The 15,217-nt window shown below is 44.0% G+C and overlaps 1 protein-coding gene across 1 annotated transcript in view; it reads right to left on the minus strand.

The window, feature by feature from the left end:
• The window catches only part of LOC310753760 (inositol polyphosphate 5-phosphatase OCRL-like), a gene marked incomplete at both ends in the record, with an annotated part of 379,841 nt that overhangs the window by 334,026 nt on the left and 30,598 nt on the right, over positions 1 to 15,217 (minus strand). Inside the window, 1 exon segment of the mRNA XM_083595103.1 lies at positions 14,908 to 14,992. Within this exon segment, the coding sequence (XP_083451229.1) occupies positions 14,908 to 14,992 (85 nt within the window).

Here is a 15,217-nt window from a genome sequence, read left to right on the forward strand (position 1 = left end):
AGGCTGTGGGTGTTACCTTCTTTGGGGCAGAAGTGAGCCAGCTCCAGAGGGACGAGAGCATGCTGTAGAGAACAGAAAAGACCGTACTGGATCAGATGACTGATCTGATCCTCAACCCTCCCCAAATAATGGGTGCAAGAGAACATGGAAGCAGACCCAAGCCAGGGAAGACTTGCCTCCATCATGGGATGAGTGAGTTCTATTACCTGGCCCCAATCCCTTGCCCCAGGCGACCTCAATGGGTCCTGCAGCCTACTAGGCAGAGGTGGAAGTGTAAGATCAAGGAAGAGGGCAGGAAATGTCTCCAGCCTTGTCCGGCATCCCAGGGACACACATTGTGTTGTGTGCCTGATACCAGACTGTGATTCCTCCTGTGGGAATCCTTTCACAAGCCACTCTGGGAGCCTCTTGGGGCTGTGAAGGTGCCAAAGGTGAGAGACTTACCTTCAGGCAACTGAGCCTTCTTGCACAGGACATCAGCTAGCTAATGCCACTGGCTGCCAGTTGCCTCTCCGCTGCAATCGCACTTGTTGTGTAACCTCTCAGTTCCTGTGGGAGGAAAGGGGACCTCAGGATCAGGAGGCTGGTCTGGGGGAAAGAGGCAGACCACTGTGAAGCCCTTTACACTCTCAGAGAGAGATCCGTTTCTGTTCTAAAGTGGCAATGTCCTCCAGCCCCAAATTGTAGCTCTGCATCCAAGGCCCTCCTTTGGCTGTCTGGGCAAGTGGGCCTTTGCTGGCTCGTCCATGTGGCCAGCTTGCCTTACAAGAGGGGAAGGGCCCAAGAGGTGCACTGCTAGGTGGCGGCTTCTCCATGAAAGCTTTCTAGGTCAAACAGCCACTGAGGCCATCAAGATACTTACATTCATCAGCAAGTTCAGGGTCTTAGTGCTTGGGGCCTCCCAGAGGAGGCCTCGCAGCATCAGAGTGTAACGTTCTTCTAACTCCTGCAGGCAATGGCAATGAGGGAGAGGATGCGCCAAGCAGGGGAAAGAGAGATCAGATGTTGAGCAATGGGAGCAGTGCTTAAAGCGTGTGAAGAAGAAACAACAACTAGAGAAGTCAAATTTCAAGGCTAACAACTTACCTGCTTGTCGGGCTCAGTTTTGACCTCAGTGACTGCCGCAAAGGCTGCATGCACAATCAGGCTGTGGAGCTTCAGTGGTAATTTGGGCTTCATGAGGCTGGAGAGAAGGAGGGAAAAGTTTTTAGACTCTGTCTCATATTGGGGGAAGCATCAAATACATGTCATTCTCTTGAACTTCTAGTGAATGCATGTGTTAGCTTAAACCACTTTTGACAATCAAGCAGCGTATAGATTTTACAGGGTAAAAATGAATAAAGGTAAAATTAAAATAAACACACGAGGGCACTGTTTATGTGGCAGTCTACCTGGCACTTGGTTGCAAGCCTCTAGGTCTTAGTTAATCCCACCCCTAAAAGCTGAGCCATTTCGCAGTCATCTCTAGACAATATAGCATCTATTTTCTCTCTCACATCTCCACTCACCCTGTAAATAGTTGCTGCATAAAGAAAGCTTTTTGAACGCAAGAAACCCAAGAAATTGTAAGCAATTCTTCCAATTGAATTCACTGCAGTGGCAAGGTCTGGTAACACCTTTCCACATTCTGCTCCCCCCCCCCCCCCGCCAGCTCCTCGTCAAGCTCAAAAAACCCAGTATACCTCAGTTGGTAAAGGGCTTCCAGTGCCGTAGCAAGGACCAATTCAGGCTGCGTAAAGCACGCAATCCGTCCCATGAGATCCTGATAGAGAACAGAGGGCGGAGGGGAAAAACATCAGTTCCCTACGGACATCAGGTGGATTCCTCCAACCCCAAACTCAGTGCAGGAATTGGCAATGTAATGCCAAATGCCTGCACAACCCTTCTCTTGGCCAGACCCCGCCAGGCCTTCCTTCTGCCCAGCATCCCCCCAATCCCATCCCCAGCTCTCCTGCCCACCTCACCCCTGGATACCTCATGCAACCTCTCACTCACCGCAATTGCCTTGACAGCCATCTTTTTGGAGTACCTCAAGCTGTCCTTTTCTCTCTGGCGGGCGTCCGAGCAAGTGGCCAGCACGCAGCAGAGCAACATCTCATCTTTCTCCAGTTGCTGAAATGGCAAGAGTCAGGCTGTCAGTTCATGGCAGGAGGGCTTCTCTGCATCTGAGACCACCAAAATGGGGGTATAAACAGCACTGGTGGATGGGGGGGTGGGGGGTGAGGGATTTCGTATGTACTGTGCTGTTTTCTCAAATACTAACCACAGGCGATGCCCAGACCCTGCCAGTCTCTGAACCATCTGCAACAAGAGAAGAAGGAAAGGACATGGGGGCAGGTTAGTTCATTTCTACTTATTTTCCACAGTTGAGGATTAGAGCATTAAGGCCACCCCTCCTTACGCTCCAAAATGAAAAGGAAGCATTTGCTCACGTGGGCCCACAGCAACCCTGGACTTCTTGGGGACTTTGCGGGTCCCCTTCTTCTTGCGGGCTGCCATGTCCCTCAGTTGCCTGAACCTAGAAGAGAAGGAGAGGGGCAGACCTTGTTGTTGTTGTTATACCGCCCTATACCCACAGGTCTCAGTTACAACCAGTGCTTTTTTCTGGGGGGATGCAGGGGTACGCACACCCCGAAACATTTTGTGAATCTTTGCACTTTTCTCCATTTACTGTACTGCATTTATTTTCCCCGATTTGAACTATAAAATGGTGGTTTTCTTGAGTCAAAATGAGAGTACCCCAAACATTTTTTTAATAGAAAAAAAAGCACTGGTTCCAACATAAAAATCACAATATAGAAACACAAAATGCATAATAAAGGTGAAAAACAACCCAGTAAAGCCCCCTCCCCAACACATTTCAAAACCTGAGACAGAAGCCTACAACCAAAATGGGGTGTGTGTGTGTGTAAGAGAAGACAGGGAGTCTTTGCAGCATAGCCATAACACAAATACGGGTAGCCTAAGAGTTGCAGGCAGAGCCGTGTCATTTCACACACTACTTCGGCTGCGGGACATCGTATCAACAAGGAAAGGAGCATTTGATGTTGTTGCATCTCCTCGGGTATTTGTTGATTTGTCGCCACGAGGGGTTGTAGTTGTGGAGGTATAGTTTGATGAGGTTTCTGGTTATTTGTACCCTAGGTGCCCACTCACACACAAAAACAAATCTCCCTGCAGCTAACCAAAGACCACCAACCACACCCTAGGTCACCCCCCAACCTCTCTCACCACCAAGGAAATGCAACAAGGGAATAGTAAGTGAACCCACACAAGTGATGCTGACACAAAACCCCACACATACAGGGGAAACTCGGAAAATTAGAATATCGTGGAAAAGTTCATTTATTTCAGTAATTCAACTTAAAAGGTGAAACTTCTACTTCTCAGAGGTCAAATATTGCTCTATTTGCAATCCTTGTTTTGCTGATTTCATTTCATATTCTAATTTTCTGAGATTGTTAATTTGGGGTTTTCATCAGCTGTACGCCATAATATCACAATCATAACAAATAAAGGCTTGACATATCTCGCTTTGCATGTCATGAGTCTATCTCATATATTAGTTTCGCCTTTTAAGTTGAATTACTTGAATAAATGAACTTTTCCACGATATTCTAATTTCCCAAGTTTCCCCTGTACACTAAGTAGAAGAGAAGCATTGCCACCCGACCCCACCCTCCCCCTCTTTCCCCCTCTGTTCTTCCTAACCCAACACTGCATGCAACACTAATGTCTCACAACAAATGAAACTGATCTGTAGAAAACACAACTTGACAAAAGAGACAAGGCACAGTTTTTTTGTAAACTAAGAAATCTTTAATCATTTGTTTATTTATTTATTTAATTATTTTTTAAAACACCAACAAGGAAAGGAGCAGGAAGGAGTTATCCAAGATGATCGTGGCCTAGGAGAGGAAGCAGATGGAGGGAGAGCTTTGAATCAACTCATTTGAGAATGCTGGTGGGAACTTCTTCACATCATGTTTACTCCGTTGCTGAAATTTGCAGGCAGCCGATGCTACAAGGACAAGTAGCCTGCAGGGCTGGGAAGCAGATTACACCAATTGTTGGAGGAGAACAACAGCATCTCTTACTATCACTCAGCATAGCAATATAGAGCTTCCAGGAACAGAGGCACTCTACCTCTGAAGCCCACAGCTAGAGGAGAAGCAGCAGGAGTGGGCTACTGCTTGTGAGTTTGGACTAGATGGGCGTTTCCTCTGATCCAGCAAAGCCACTTCCGCCTACAAAGGAGGTGGAGTTGCAGGCGACTGAGGGAATCCCCGGCCGCGTCAGCCCCTGGACAGCCAGTCGGCTGGCTCAGGGGGCGTGACCAGCCCTATTTATCGCTGGCGAGGCCGGGGATCTCCCTCTTTTGCCGGACTTGGTTTTTCGCCTATGGGGGGGGGGTTGCAAGTTGATGTGCATCAGCAGGACTCCCCCTACTGGTGGTTAACCCTTCCCGGACTTCAAGCGGACGGGCTGAAGCCGGATAGTCGGTTAGGACCAATGCCTAAGCCAATACCACTCATCACCTGTAACCAATAAAGTTGTGGCCATATTTAGCCCATTAACCTGAAATAATTGTGTCATGTGTCTTTATTTCCTTTTTTTAAAAAAATAAATTTTTATTAGAGTTTTACAGAAAAGAAAAATAGAAATTCTCAGAATAAGAAGCCATAAGTTACAGAAAAAAGAAACACAATAAAAATACAAAGAAAAAATCACAACTAGTTAAGAAAAGTTACATTTAAGCAAAGAGAAAAAAAATAAAAATAAAACAAATCCATTTTTCCCAATGACCTCAGATTCATATGCTTATGTTCTTGACCTCCTCACGCCTCCCCCCTTTGTATTCCCATTTAGATATTTAATTCAGCAAATTCTTACCCTTTTTCAAATATTTAAGCTTTATACCATAACATATTCTATATCAATATTTTCAACCAATCATCAATACCTTTTTTGCATAATCTTATTAGCTTTTATCACTAATTACCACTTATTACCAATCCAAGCACAGTTTTAGCATTCATTAATTTTATAGTATTTCTGAAGATAGTCTTTGAATTTCTTCCAGTCTTCTTCCACCAACTCTTCTCCCAGGTCTCGGATTCTGCCAGTCATTTCCGCCAATTCCATATAGTCCATCACCTTCATCTGCCACTCTTCCAGGGTGGGTAACTCTTGTGTCTTCCAATACTTTGCGATAAGAATTCTTGCTGCTGTTGTTGCATACATAAAGAAAATTCTGTCCTTCTTTGGCACCAATTGGCCCACCATGCCCAGGAGAAAGGCCTCTGGCTTCTTAAGAAATGTATATTTAAATATTTTTTTCATTTCGTTGTATATCATCTCCCAGAAAGCCTTAATCCTTGGGCATGTCCACCAAAGGTGAAAGAATGTTCCTTCATTCTCTTTACACTTCCAACATTTATTGTCAGACAAATGGTAGATTTTTGCAAGCTTGACTGGTGTCATGTACCACCTGTATATCATTTTCATAATATTCTCTCTTAGGGCATTACATGCCGTAAATTTCATACCTGTGGTCCACAACTGTTCCCAGTCGGCAAACATGATATTATGACCAACATCTTGTGCCCATTTGATCATAGCAGATTTAACTGTTTCATCCTGCGTATTCCATTTTAGCAGCAAGTTATACATTCTTGAAAGTATTTTAGTTTTGGGTTCTAACAACTCAGTTTCCAATTTTGATTTTTCCACCTGGAAACCTATTTTTTTATCCGTATTATAGGTTTCTCTTATTTGAAAATAGTGCAGCCAATCTCGCACCTTATCTTTTAATTTCTCAAAACTCTGCAATTTCAATTTATCTCCTTCTTGTTCCAATATTTCCCAATATTTGGCCTCCATATTGGACTTTTTCAGTGCCTTTGCCTCCATAGGTGACAACCACCTTGGGGTTTTATTCTCCAATAAGTCTTTATATCTTAACCAGACGTTAAACAACGCTTTCCTGACAATATGGTTTTTAAATGCTTTATGAGCTTTAACCTTGTCGTACCACAAATATGCATGCCACCCAAAAACATTGTTAAAACCTTCTAAATCCAAAATGTCTGTGTTTTCAAGAAGCAGCCATTCTTTCAGCCAACAAAATGCGGCCGATTCATAATAAAGTTTCAGGTCTGGCAGGGCAAAACCACCTCTTCCTTTAGCATCAGTTAGTATTTTAAATTTTATTCTGGGCTTCTTGCCCTGCCAGACAAATCTAGAGATATCTCTCTGCCACTTCTTGAAACAGTCCATCTTGTCTAGAATTTGCAAAGATTGAAACAAAAATAACATTTTTGGCAATACATTCATCTTAATAGCCGCAATTCTGCCCAACAAGGAAAGCTTCAGGTTTGACCATATCTCTAAATCTTTCTTCACTTCTAACCAACATTTCTCATAATTATCTTTAAATAAATTTAAGTTCTTAGAAGTCATGTTAACCCCCAAATATTTAACTTTCTTTACTATTGTTAGGCCTGTCTCCTTCTGAAACCTTTCTTTCTCAATCGGTGTTAAATTTTTCTCAAGAACTTTAGTTTTTGACTTATTCAACTTAAAACCAGCCATCTGCCCAAATTCTTGAATCACTTCCAAAACTCTTTTCGAACTAGATTCTGGCTCCTGTAATGTTAAAACTAAGTCATCTGCAAATGCTTTCAATTTATATTGCTTAGCTCCGACCTGAATGCCTTTAATCAGACGGTCCCTTCTAATCATGTTCAATATTACACTTATACCGAAAACTGAGTCTGAAAAGACGCAACTTAAGAACTACCGCCCCATATCCCTCCTTAATGTGGATTACAAAATATTTGCTGACATTTTGGCTAATAGATTAAAAAAAGTACTATTGGAAGAGATCCATAAGGACCAAGCTGGCTTCCTCCCGGGTAGACACTTGTCGGACAATACAAGGAACATAATTAACATTCTGGAGAAGTTGCAAGTGAATATAAATACTAAAGCAGTTTTAATTTTCATAGATGCGGAGAAAGCCTTTGACAACATTTCTTGGAGTTTTATGAAGAAAAATCTTCAGGGGATGGGGGTGGGCCAAGGGTTTGAAAATGGTATAAGTGCAATTTATTCAGAACAAAAGGCTAAATTAATTGTTAATAATGTGGTGACAGAGGGATTTAAGATAGAGAAAGGTACACGACAAGGCTGCCCAATTTCCCCATTGTTGTTCATTTCAGTCTTTATTTCCACTTTGGGGGGGGCGGGAACTCGCCACGCAATAGGGCTCTTTTTGATTTTTTATGCACCCACAGACCCCAAACGGCTCTCCACAGGAACACAGTGGTGCATCTCATGTATGGGGGGGGATTCCAACACTCCCCCCACCCCCACCCCCAGCAAAGCAAAGATAAGGGAAGCATTTCCAGCATTTAAAAGAGCCCTCAGCATAATGCTGTTAGGACAGCAGCCCTGCCTGGAGAGCGAAGGGGGCTGCTAGGAAGGTCGTCAAAGCATCAAGGCATAGATGAGCCAAAGAATGCAATGAAAACTCTCTTATTGAAGAAACCAGAGGCCTTTCTCCTGGGCATAGTTGACCAATCGGTGTTAAAGAAGGATAGAACTTTCTTTATGTATGCCACAACAGCAGCAAGAATACTTATTGCAAAATATTGGAAGACACAAGATCTACCCACTTTGGAAGAATGGCAGATGAAGGTGATGGATTATATGGAATTGGCGGAAATGACCGGCAGGATCCGAGATCAGGGGGAAGAGTCAGTGGAAGAAGACTGGAAGAAATTTAAAGATTATTTACAGAGATATTGTAAAATTAATGAACTTTAGAATAAAGTTGGATTAAAATTAAGAGGTTTCTAGCTGTAATGGGTTAAAAGAATATGGGAAAAAAATGGGTTTATAAAAGTAAAATTTCAAGATCACAACAATTTAAGAATAAAGATTTGGGTAGAATAAAGAGGGAAACAAATTGCTGAGCTAATAAATTGAATTGGAATACAAAAAAGAGAGGTATGAGGAGGTCCAAGAAACAAGTAAATGAAAAATAATGTGATGGAAAGATTTTTTTTTCTTTTTCTGTTTGTTTTTATTTTTTGTAATGCAAAAATCTTAATAAAAATCTTATATAAAAAAAATGAAAACTCTCTTAGAGCCAGAGTGACTGACAGGAAGACTGACAGAACGCCTGTCTGTTGCAGTTGATGGCTGAAGAGTTGAGAAACGGAGAAGGGGTAGAGAGAGGGGGGTGTATAGTGGCTAGAATTCTGGACTAGGAGGACCTGGGAGATCCGAGTGCAAATCCCCACTCAGTCATGAAGTGCACTGTTTGATGTTGGGTCCAGTCACTCTCATCCTAGCCTGCCTAACAGGTTTGTTGTGAGGGGAAAAATGGGGGGAAAGGCAAGCCATCAATGCCACCTTGAACTGCTTGGATGAAAAGTGGGCTATGAATGTAATAAAAAGCATCCCAAAATAATGATCATGGAAGGTACCCTGGGGATCATCTAGTCCAACCCCCTGCAATGCAGGAATATGCAGCTGTACCTTATGGGAATCGAACCTGCAACCTTGGTGCTATCTGCAGCTCCCTCTAACCAGCTGAGCTGCAATGAGATTTGAGGGAGAATGGGAAGGCGGGTGGGAAGAGAAGTTAAGCTGTTCAGGAAGGGGTTGAATTCCATGGGGATGCTGGCCGTGTGGGGGACCCCAAGCCCTCGCCCCAGAAGATTACAAAAAAGAAGCAGACAAAATCCTACTTACAGATTCACGATGCTGGCCATCTCTTCAGGTGAAATCCCCTCCTGTTTAAACTCAACTGCTTTAAAATGCTCACACAACACTAACTCTGAACCTTGCCTCTAACCCTATTGCTACTCCTCTCTGTCTAAAATATACAGGAAAATATGTGCACAAAATATACAGATGACAATGAAATGATAAAGTGAAAGCATTTGCTGAAATACAGTAGAGAACTCACGCCTCCCGAGTTGAGGGAGGCCTTGCTTTGCATGCAGGAGATCCCAGGTTCAGTCCAGGATCTCCACCAGACAGGGCTGGGACTGTCCCCTGTTTGAAAACCCTGCAGCGCTGCTGCCAGTCAGTGTAGGCAGTGCTAGGCTAGATTGACTCTGTCAAGTGCAACTTCCTATGAATGCTCCTCTTATATGATTTCTCGAAACACAAGCAAGCTACCTTATCAACGAGTTGTGAGAGTTCATTCATGACTTTTAACAAACAGCAGAAACCATTTTATTATTTCTATGTGAGTACAGAAATCCTGAATATGAAATATGCACTGCTAGGTGAGCTGTCCCGATGCCAACTGAAACAGACCCTCCAAAGATTCAAAGGTGAAAAGGGAATTTTGAGCATCTGAGCACAACTGGGCCGTCTTCTGCGTTAACGTGAAGTGCAGGAAGTGATTGCCTTGAGCAGGGGTAGGCAACCGAAGGCCCGGGGGCCGGATGCGGCCCAATCGTCTTCTCAATCCGGCCCACGGACAGTCCGGGAATCAATGTGTTTTTCCATGAGTAGAATGTGTCCTTTCATTTAAAATGCACCTCTGGGTTCTTTGTGGGGCATAGGAATTCGTTCATTTCCCCCCACCCCCAAAAATATAGTCCAGCCCCCCACATGCTGTGAGGGACGGTGGACCAGCCCACGGCTGAAAAGGTTGCTGACCCCTGGCCTTGAGCCTCCTCAGGACTGGCGCAGGGGCCGTGCATTGCAGGGTGCCAGCCAAGGCCCGTGCCCCAGTACTGATTGCTGATTCTACTGAGTCCATCAGTATATTGTTGTGAAGTGACCTGGCATTTTTAATGAAGTGCAATATAGGCTTGTCTTACATCTTTAACAACAACAACAACACAGTAAATTGCACAGAAGAATTCCATGTTGCCTGTGGGAGCGGCTGGGTAGACCTCTTTGCAGCTGCATGATCCATGCATTTGATCTATAAGCAACTGGTGAATCTTCATAATTGGCTCTGGCTTTGTGTAGCAGATTGAATGCATTCTTCTATTTCTCAGCCCTGTATTCCACCCCCACCCCCCTCCTCCTATACTCGGACGGTGCCGACTACTCATCTCTACAGAGTGAAATGTTTGAGAGTCCTGCAGATCTAGTCTCAGACGTCAAACCTCTACCCCAAAGACGGGGGAGCCTGTGACCTTCTAGAGAATACATTTCTTTTGACTGCTATATGCTGAAGTGAACAAATGTTTTGTCTGAAACTCTTGAGAGCTTCTGTGGGCCACCCTAGAGAACACTGGGCTAGAGGGATCATGGGGATGACTTGTTCCACAACAGCAGATGGCATGCAGAAATTTAAACTGTAGGAAAGGGAGGTAAACTGTCTAGCTAGCTAGCTAGCTATGTCTTGCTGCAAGTGCATGCACTCCTCTTAGCAAAGCCCCAAGAATTGCAAGTGTGGAGCCACACAAACACGCCTGATCTCAACACTGTCTTGGGGGAAACTCCCGATGCTGGAAAATTCATGTGCTCAATTTCTGCACATTGAGACAGGAGCCAAAGAAAGCAGTTAGCTTCAAGCACACGCAGAGTAGGGGGGCTCATAAAAAAGGTTTCTTTGGGAGGGGGTGGGTTGAGGTTTGCTCCGATGTGAAAGCTAAAGAGCAGGCTTTCACAGAGAAAGGAGCAGAGTAAGGCGGAAACTACTGGGACCCGTGCTTTCCAGGCACGCTGACGGGAGGGATGAGTCCAGCATTGCATTGTTGGGTCGTATTTTCAGTGACAACTATTTATGACAGAGGTTTACAGAAAATTGATCTAAAACCTCTGCTTGTAAGAGGCTATGGGCATTTGAAGAAGCCCATCATAATCTTTACATGAAATGTATCTTTAGAACACCGGTGGCGTCATGTCCCCATTTGTTGCCTTAGTTTCTCCATCAATGCACCACCCACAATTTGCCATCATATTGGCATCAGGTGTTTTCCAGGCCAGTGAATGTCAGCAACCCCTTCTTCTAAAGCTGCTTCCCCAGTTTCATCCAAAATAGAAAGAAATGCCATTTGGTAGCTGTTAAGTTGTGGGCGAACATGTCAGACGACACAGCGATTCTTTAAACAGCTCTTCTTTATTCAGATGCCAGAACAGAACTAGGCTGAGGAGCTCAGTCAGCCTGCTTATATAGAGCTCCAAAGCAATGCAACTGTTGCCATTTTCTAAAACTATCCAATCACTGAACGTCACTTTTCGATCCTTCATTTGCATACAAAACTATCCAGTCACTGAACGTCACTTTTCAATCCTTCATTTGCATAACTATCTACAGGCCCAGGGTGAGAACTTCAGTACATAACAGTAGCCCATTGAGAAGCTTTGGGAAGTAATGAAATACATTTCTGAAAGTTATTTATGGATGCACAAGGTCACCACATCTTTGCTTAAGGTGAATGGAAAGGAACATTTCCCCAGGCGGCACACCACTGTCCCCGAATCTCGTCCGCTGCTTGGTCATTTCAACAGATTGTGTGTCTTAGTAAGATTTTGTACATTTCAGAAAGCTTTCCCTTGCCTACAAATGAAGTGCATGATTTTTCAAAAACTTATTAATGCCCCGTGCTTTTACTTCTGGTGTGGTAAAAAATTGCAGAATCTGGCTATCATTTAAAGCAGTGTAAGACGCTGGTTTACGTTTCCCCTCACATTTGGTGACTAGGTAGGGATATGCAGTTTTGTGTTTTGTTTTTTGAAGAGTTCCTAAGGAGTCCTGCTGCTTCCGAGTTTTATTTTGGGGGTTGTTGTTGTTTACAAAAAGGTAATCCAGTTGTAACCTTTTTCTAGGTACAATTCTGTACATTCTGGTACTACCTGTTCACTCATGGTCCCTCCAAATCCCTTTGTTTCTTTTAGCAATGTGTCCTTGTGTATCTGCATAAGCTTTTCAAAGCCTGCTACCTTTGCTTACAGAATTTCTCCTTAGGGGCGCTTTGAAGATGTCCCGTAATACATGTGGATAAAAGGAATCGCCTTTGTTAATTTCAAAAGCCATTTTATTTCTTCCATGATTTTCCTCTGTTGTTAATTTATTTTGTAAAAGCAAGTGGGGTTTAGTCACCAGAGAGGTGGATTCTGTGGTTTTGCTCAATAGGTCATGGTCATTTCAAGAGCCATAGGGCCTGAGATGGTTCCAGCTCTAATTTACGTGTAAGATTAGGAGTCCAAGAATGTGGAATCAGTACTGCAGAAGGTCAGTTCTGACATACTTCCCCCCTAAATAGTGGGTGAAGTCCTTTTGGAAAGGACTCAAAGGTTTCAAAGTGTCAAGTTTTGCTGTACTGAAGGACTGTCCATATCTAATCTATTAGAACATTGAACCCTCCTCCCCACTCCAGGAATTTTGCTATCCAAAGTGGGTTTGAATTTGGATAATAAAAGTTTCCAGTCGAGTAGATTTATATATTTTAGTGAAGGTAAGCAACTTAAAATGACCACAGACCCAGTAAAACTCATGACAAAGAGAAGAGAAACAACATTTAAAAGCAGATACAAATAATGAGGCATTATTCTTTTCTCAAGAAGCCAGCAAAATTTCATCTTTCCTGTTTTATTTTAAGCATGCTTTTTATTCAAGTTTTTAACAAACAACAAGGTGGTAAGCTGCTGAATATAGGCAGAGCATCATTTCTCAAGGGCCATTCCAAATGTGTACAATTGATGGCTCCAAAATCAGCTGCACCCTGTGAGTCCAGAGGGCAACTGGTGCCATTGTCCCTGTTAGCATTTTGTAAGAAAGGGCACCAAGATTTCATCAAGCCTTGATAAGACTTGCAGTGAGGATCCCTTTGATAAGCCATCGGCAATGCATAAAGGAGGGCAGGTGGCTTGGTGAGCAGGGAACTTCTTTCAAAGATTTGGACCAGCGATGTGCCTTTGCTTCAGGCAAATGGTGATGGTGGATGGATCATAGCTACCTAACTCAGCACTGTCTGTACTGATTGGCAGTGGCTCTACAAGGTTCCAGGCAGGTGATGTTTTCAGTTTCACCTGGAGATGCTGGAGACTGTTCTGGGACCTGCATCACCAGCGAGCTCTGGTCCTCCCTTAAGGAGTTAGGCGACTCAATGGTCTGACTCTGTGGAAGGCACCATGCTATTCCCCTTTAAATTAGCCATGTATACAGAAAACATGAGAACTGGAATTTTGGGCTTGAATTGATTTCTGGATCGCCTGCATGCCAAGCACATACTTCTACCACTGGGCCAGCACCCTTCTTCAGTGACTGAGCTCTCATTGCACACAGCCATCCAGCAAGCAAAAAAATGTTACTGTCAGAAGGGCAGAGTGGGCAGCAAGAGATTCAGGGGCCGGTTTCAGACCCACACTGCTCGGGTTTATTCTGTTGCTTGCTTGACATTGTGCCTCCTTCCCCCCTACCTTTTATTCCTATGAAAGTTTCACAATGTCGCTGCTTGGGATTCTGGATAATCTATGGTGGTTTCTTTTCAGTTTTTTTAATTAATTTTCCAAAAAAAATTTAAGACAAACAAACAAACAAACAAACAAACATCCTAATTGTAATTAAACCAATCTTGATAACATTGTTAAGTGACTTCCTGAAATCCCCCTGGTTGAATTTCATTGTATTTCATTTTAACAGTTTTCCAAAATCAATCTTCTCAAAAAAAACCACAAAAAAACTTGATCACATCTTTCATTCTTTCTAATCTAGCTTGAAGCATCTTAATTCCTATCCTTACATATTTAAATCCTAAGCCTATCTCATATTTGCAAGCTTTTCCAGTTAGGTTATCTTGACATATTCAGCTAAATAATCTTTGAATTTTGTCCATTCTTCCTGGTACTCCTCCTCCTTCTGGTCGCGGACTCTTCCCGTCAGGTGGGCTAGCCCCGGGATTCTGGAGAATCTATGTGACTAGATGCTTGTAATGTATGCCAGGCAATCTGGCACAAGTGGGTAGGGTTGCCATCCGCCGGGATTTGGCCGTTGGAAACAAGTGTCCATGCGGGAAACGCTTGAATGTCCAGGAAAACCCAAAGGTATAGCAATTCTACACGTGGGGAGTAGGGACGCAAGCGCAAATCAGAATAAAGCAAAGGCTGGGAAAGTTCAAACAGAAACACACACACACACACAAACAAACTATTCCTCAAGATTTGTGTTTAAGACACAGGATCATAGAATTGTGGAGTTGGAAGGGACACCGAGGACCATCTAGTTCCGTTATTCCCAATCAGGGGTCCGTGGCCCCATCCCTTGCCTCCCTCCAACTAATTTTCTCTCATTTTGGCATGGCAATAGCATACATTTTATGGGCGGTCTTGTTGTTTGTAGTATACCTAAAATCCTTTGCTTATTACCCCACATTTTGAACCCGCAGCCCTGAGATTAAGAGTGTCACGCTCTACCAACTGAGCCACCCCACTGTAATTATCCCACACCTCCCCTCTTGACGAAGCTGCCTGCAAAGCTGATCTGCCGAGGAAATGTCCTTCTGCAGGCATGGTTTCAATCCAAACAACAAATACTAGTGGTCAACTCCAAAAGTGCGGTCAAGAAACCCTGCTTGCCAAAGAACAATTGAACGCACCCTTGAAACTCCTTTGCAGCCATGTCTCCACACCTGACACCACGTAAGATGCTAGATGTGGGGCCTGCAGGCCTGTCAAGATTCCCCACCTCTGCTCTATCTAGCCAGGCTGCTGTTTTCAAATGGGGGTTAAAGCTGTGAAGCTGTTTGGATGCATGACTGGACTTGACTGTGGGTATTTCATTGTGCTGTGTCCCAGAGCCTTAAGGATGGGGTGGCCTAGGAACCTAAGCCACCAGGTATATAAAAGTGAGGTCCACTCCAGCCAAGAGCGAAAGAAAACCACCAAGCAGCCCTGCTCCCCAACAATGTCCCCCAAAGAGGATACGGATCGTCTCGGGAATGCTGGTGTCCAGGCACTCAATTCTCTCCTGCAGCTCGTCCTGCGTGCCCGGGGTCTGGAAGAGGTCCTCCTGAAGCAGAGTATCACCCATGCGTTCGGAAGGGATGAGGTACATCCTGGATAGCATGAAGAACAATCCAGCCCTGGGGTGCATAATGTGAGGTCGAGGAATGCCACAATGGAGAGAAGCCCATCACCAAGAGAGCTGGCACAAGGGCTGAGAATTGTATCCCGCCTGCTTTCCACAGTAGCATTCCTACTACCCTTCTCCTGATTTGGGGCAATGGGAGAGTGA

The sequence above is a fragment of the Podarcis filfolensis genome (assembly GCF_964270895.1).
Source record: "Podarcis filfolensis genome assembly, chromosome: W".
In the NCBI taxonomy this organism is placed as follows: domain Eukaryota; kingdom Metazoa; phylum Chordata; class Lepidosauria; order Squamata; family Lacertidae; genus Podarcis; species Podarcis filfolensis.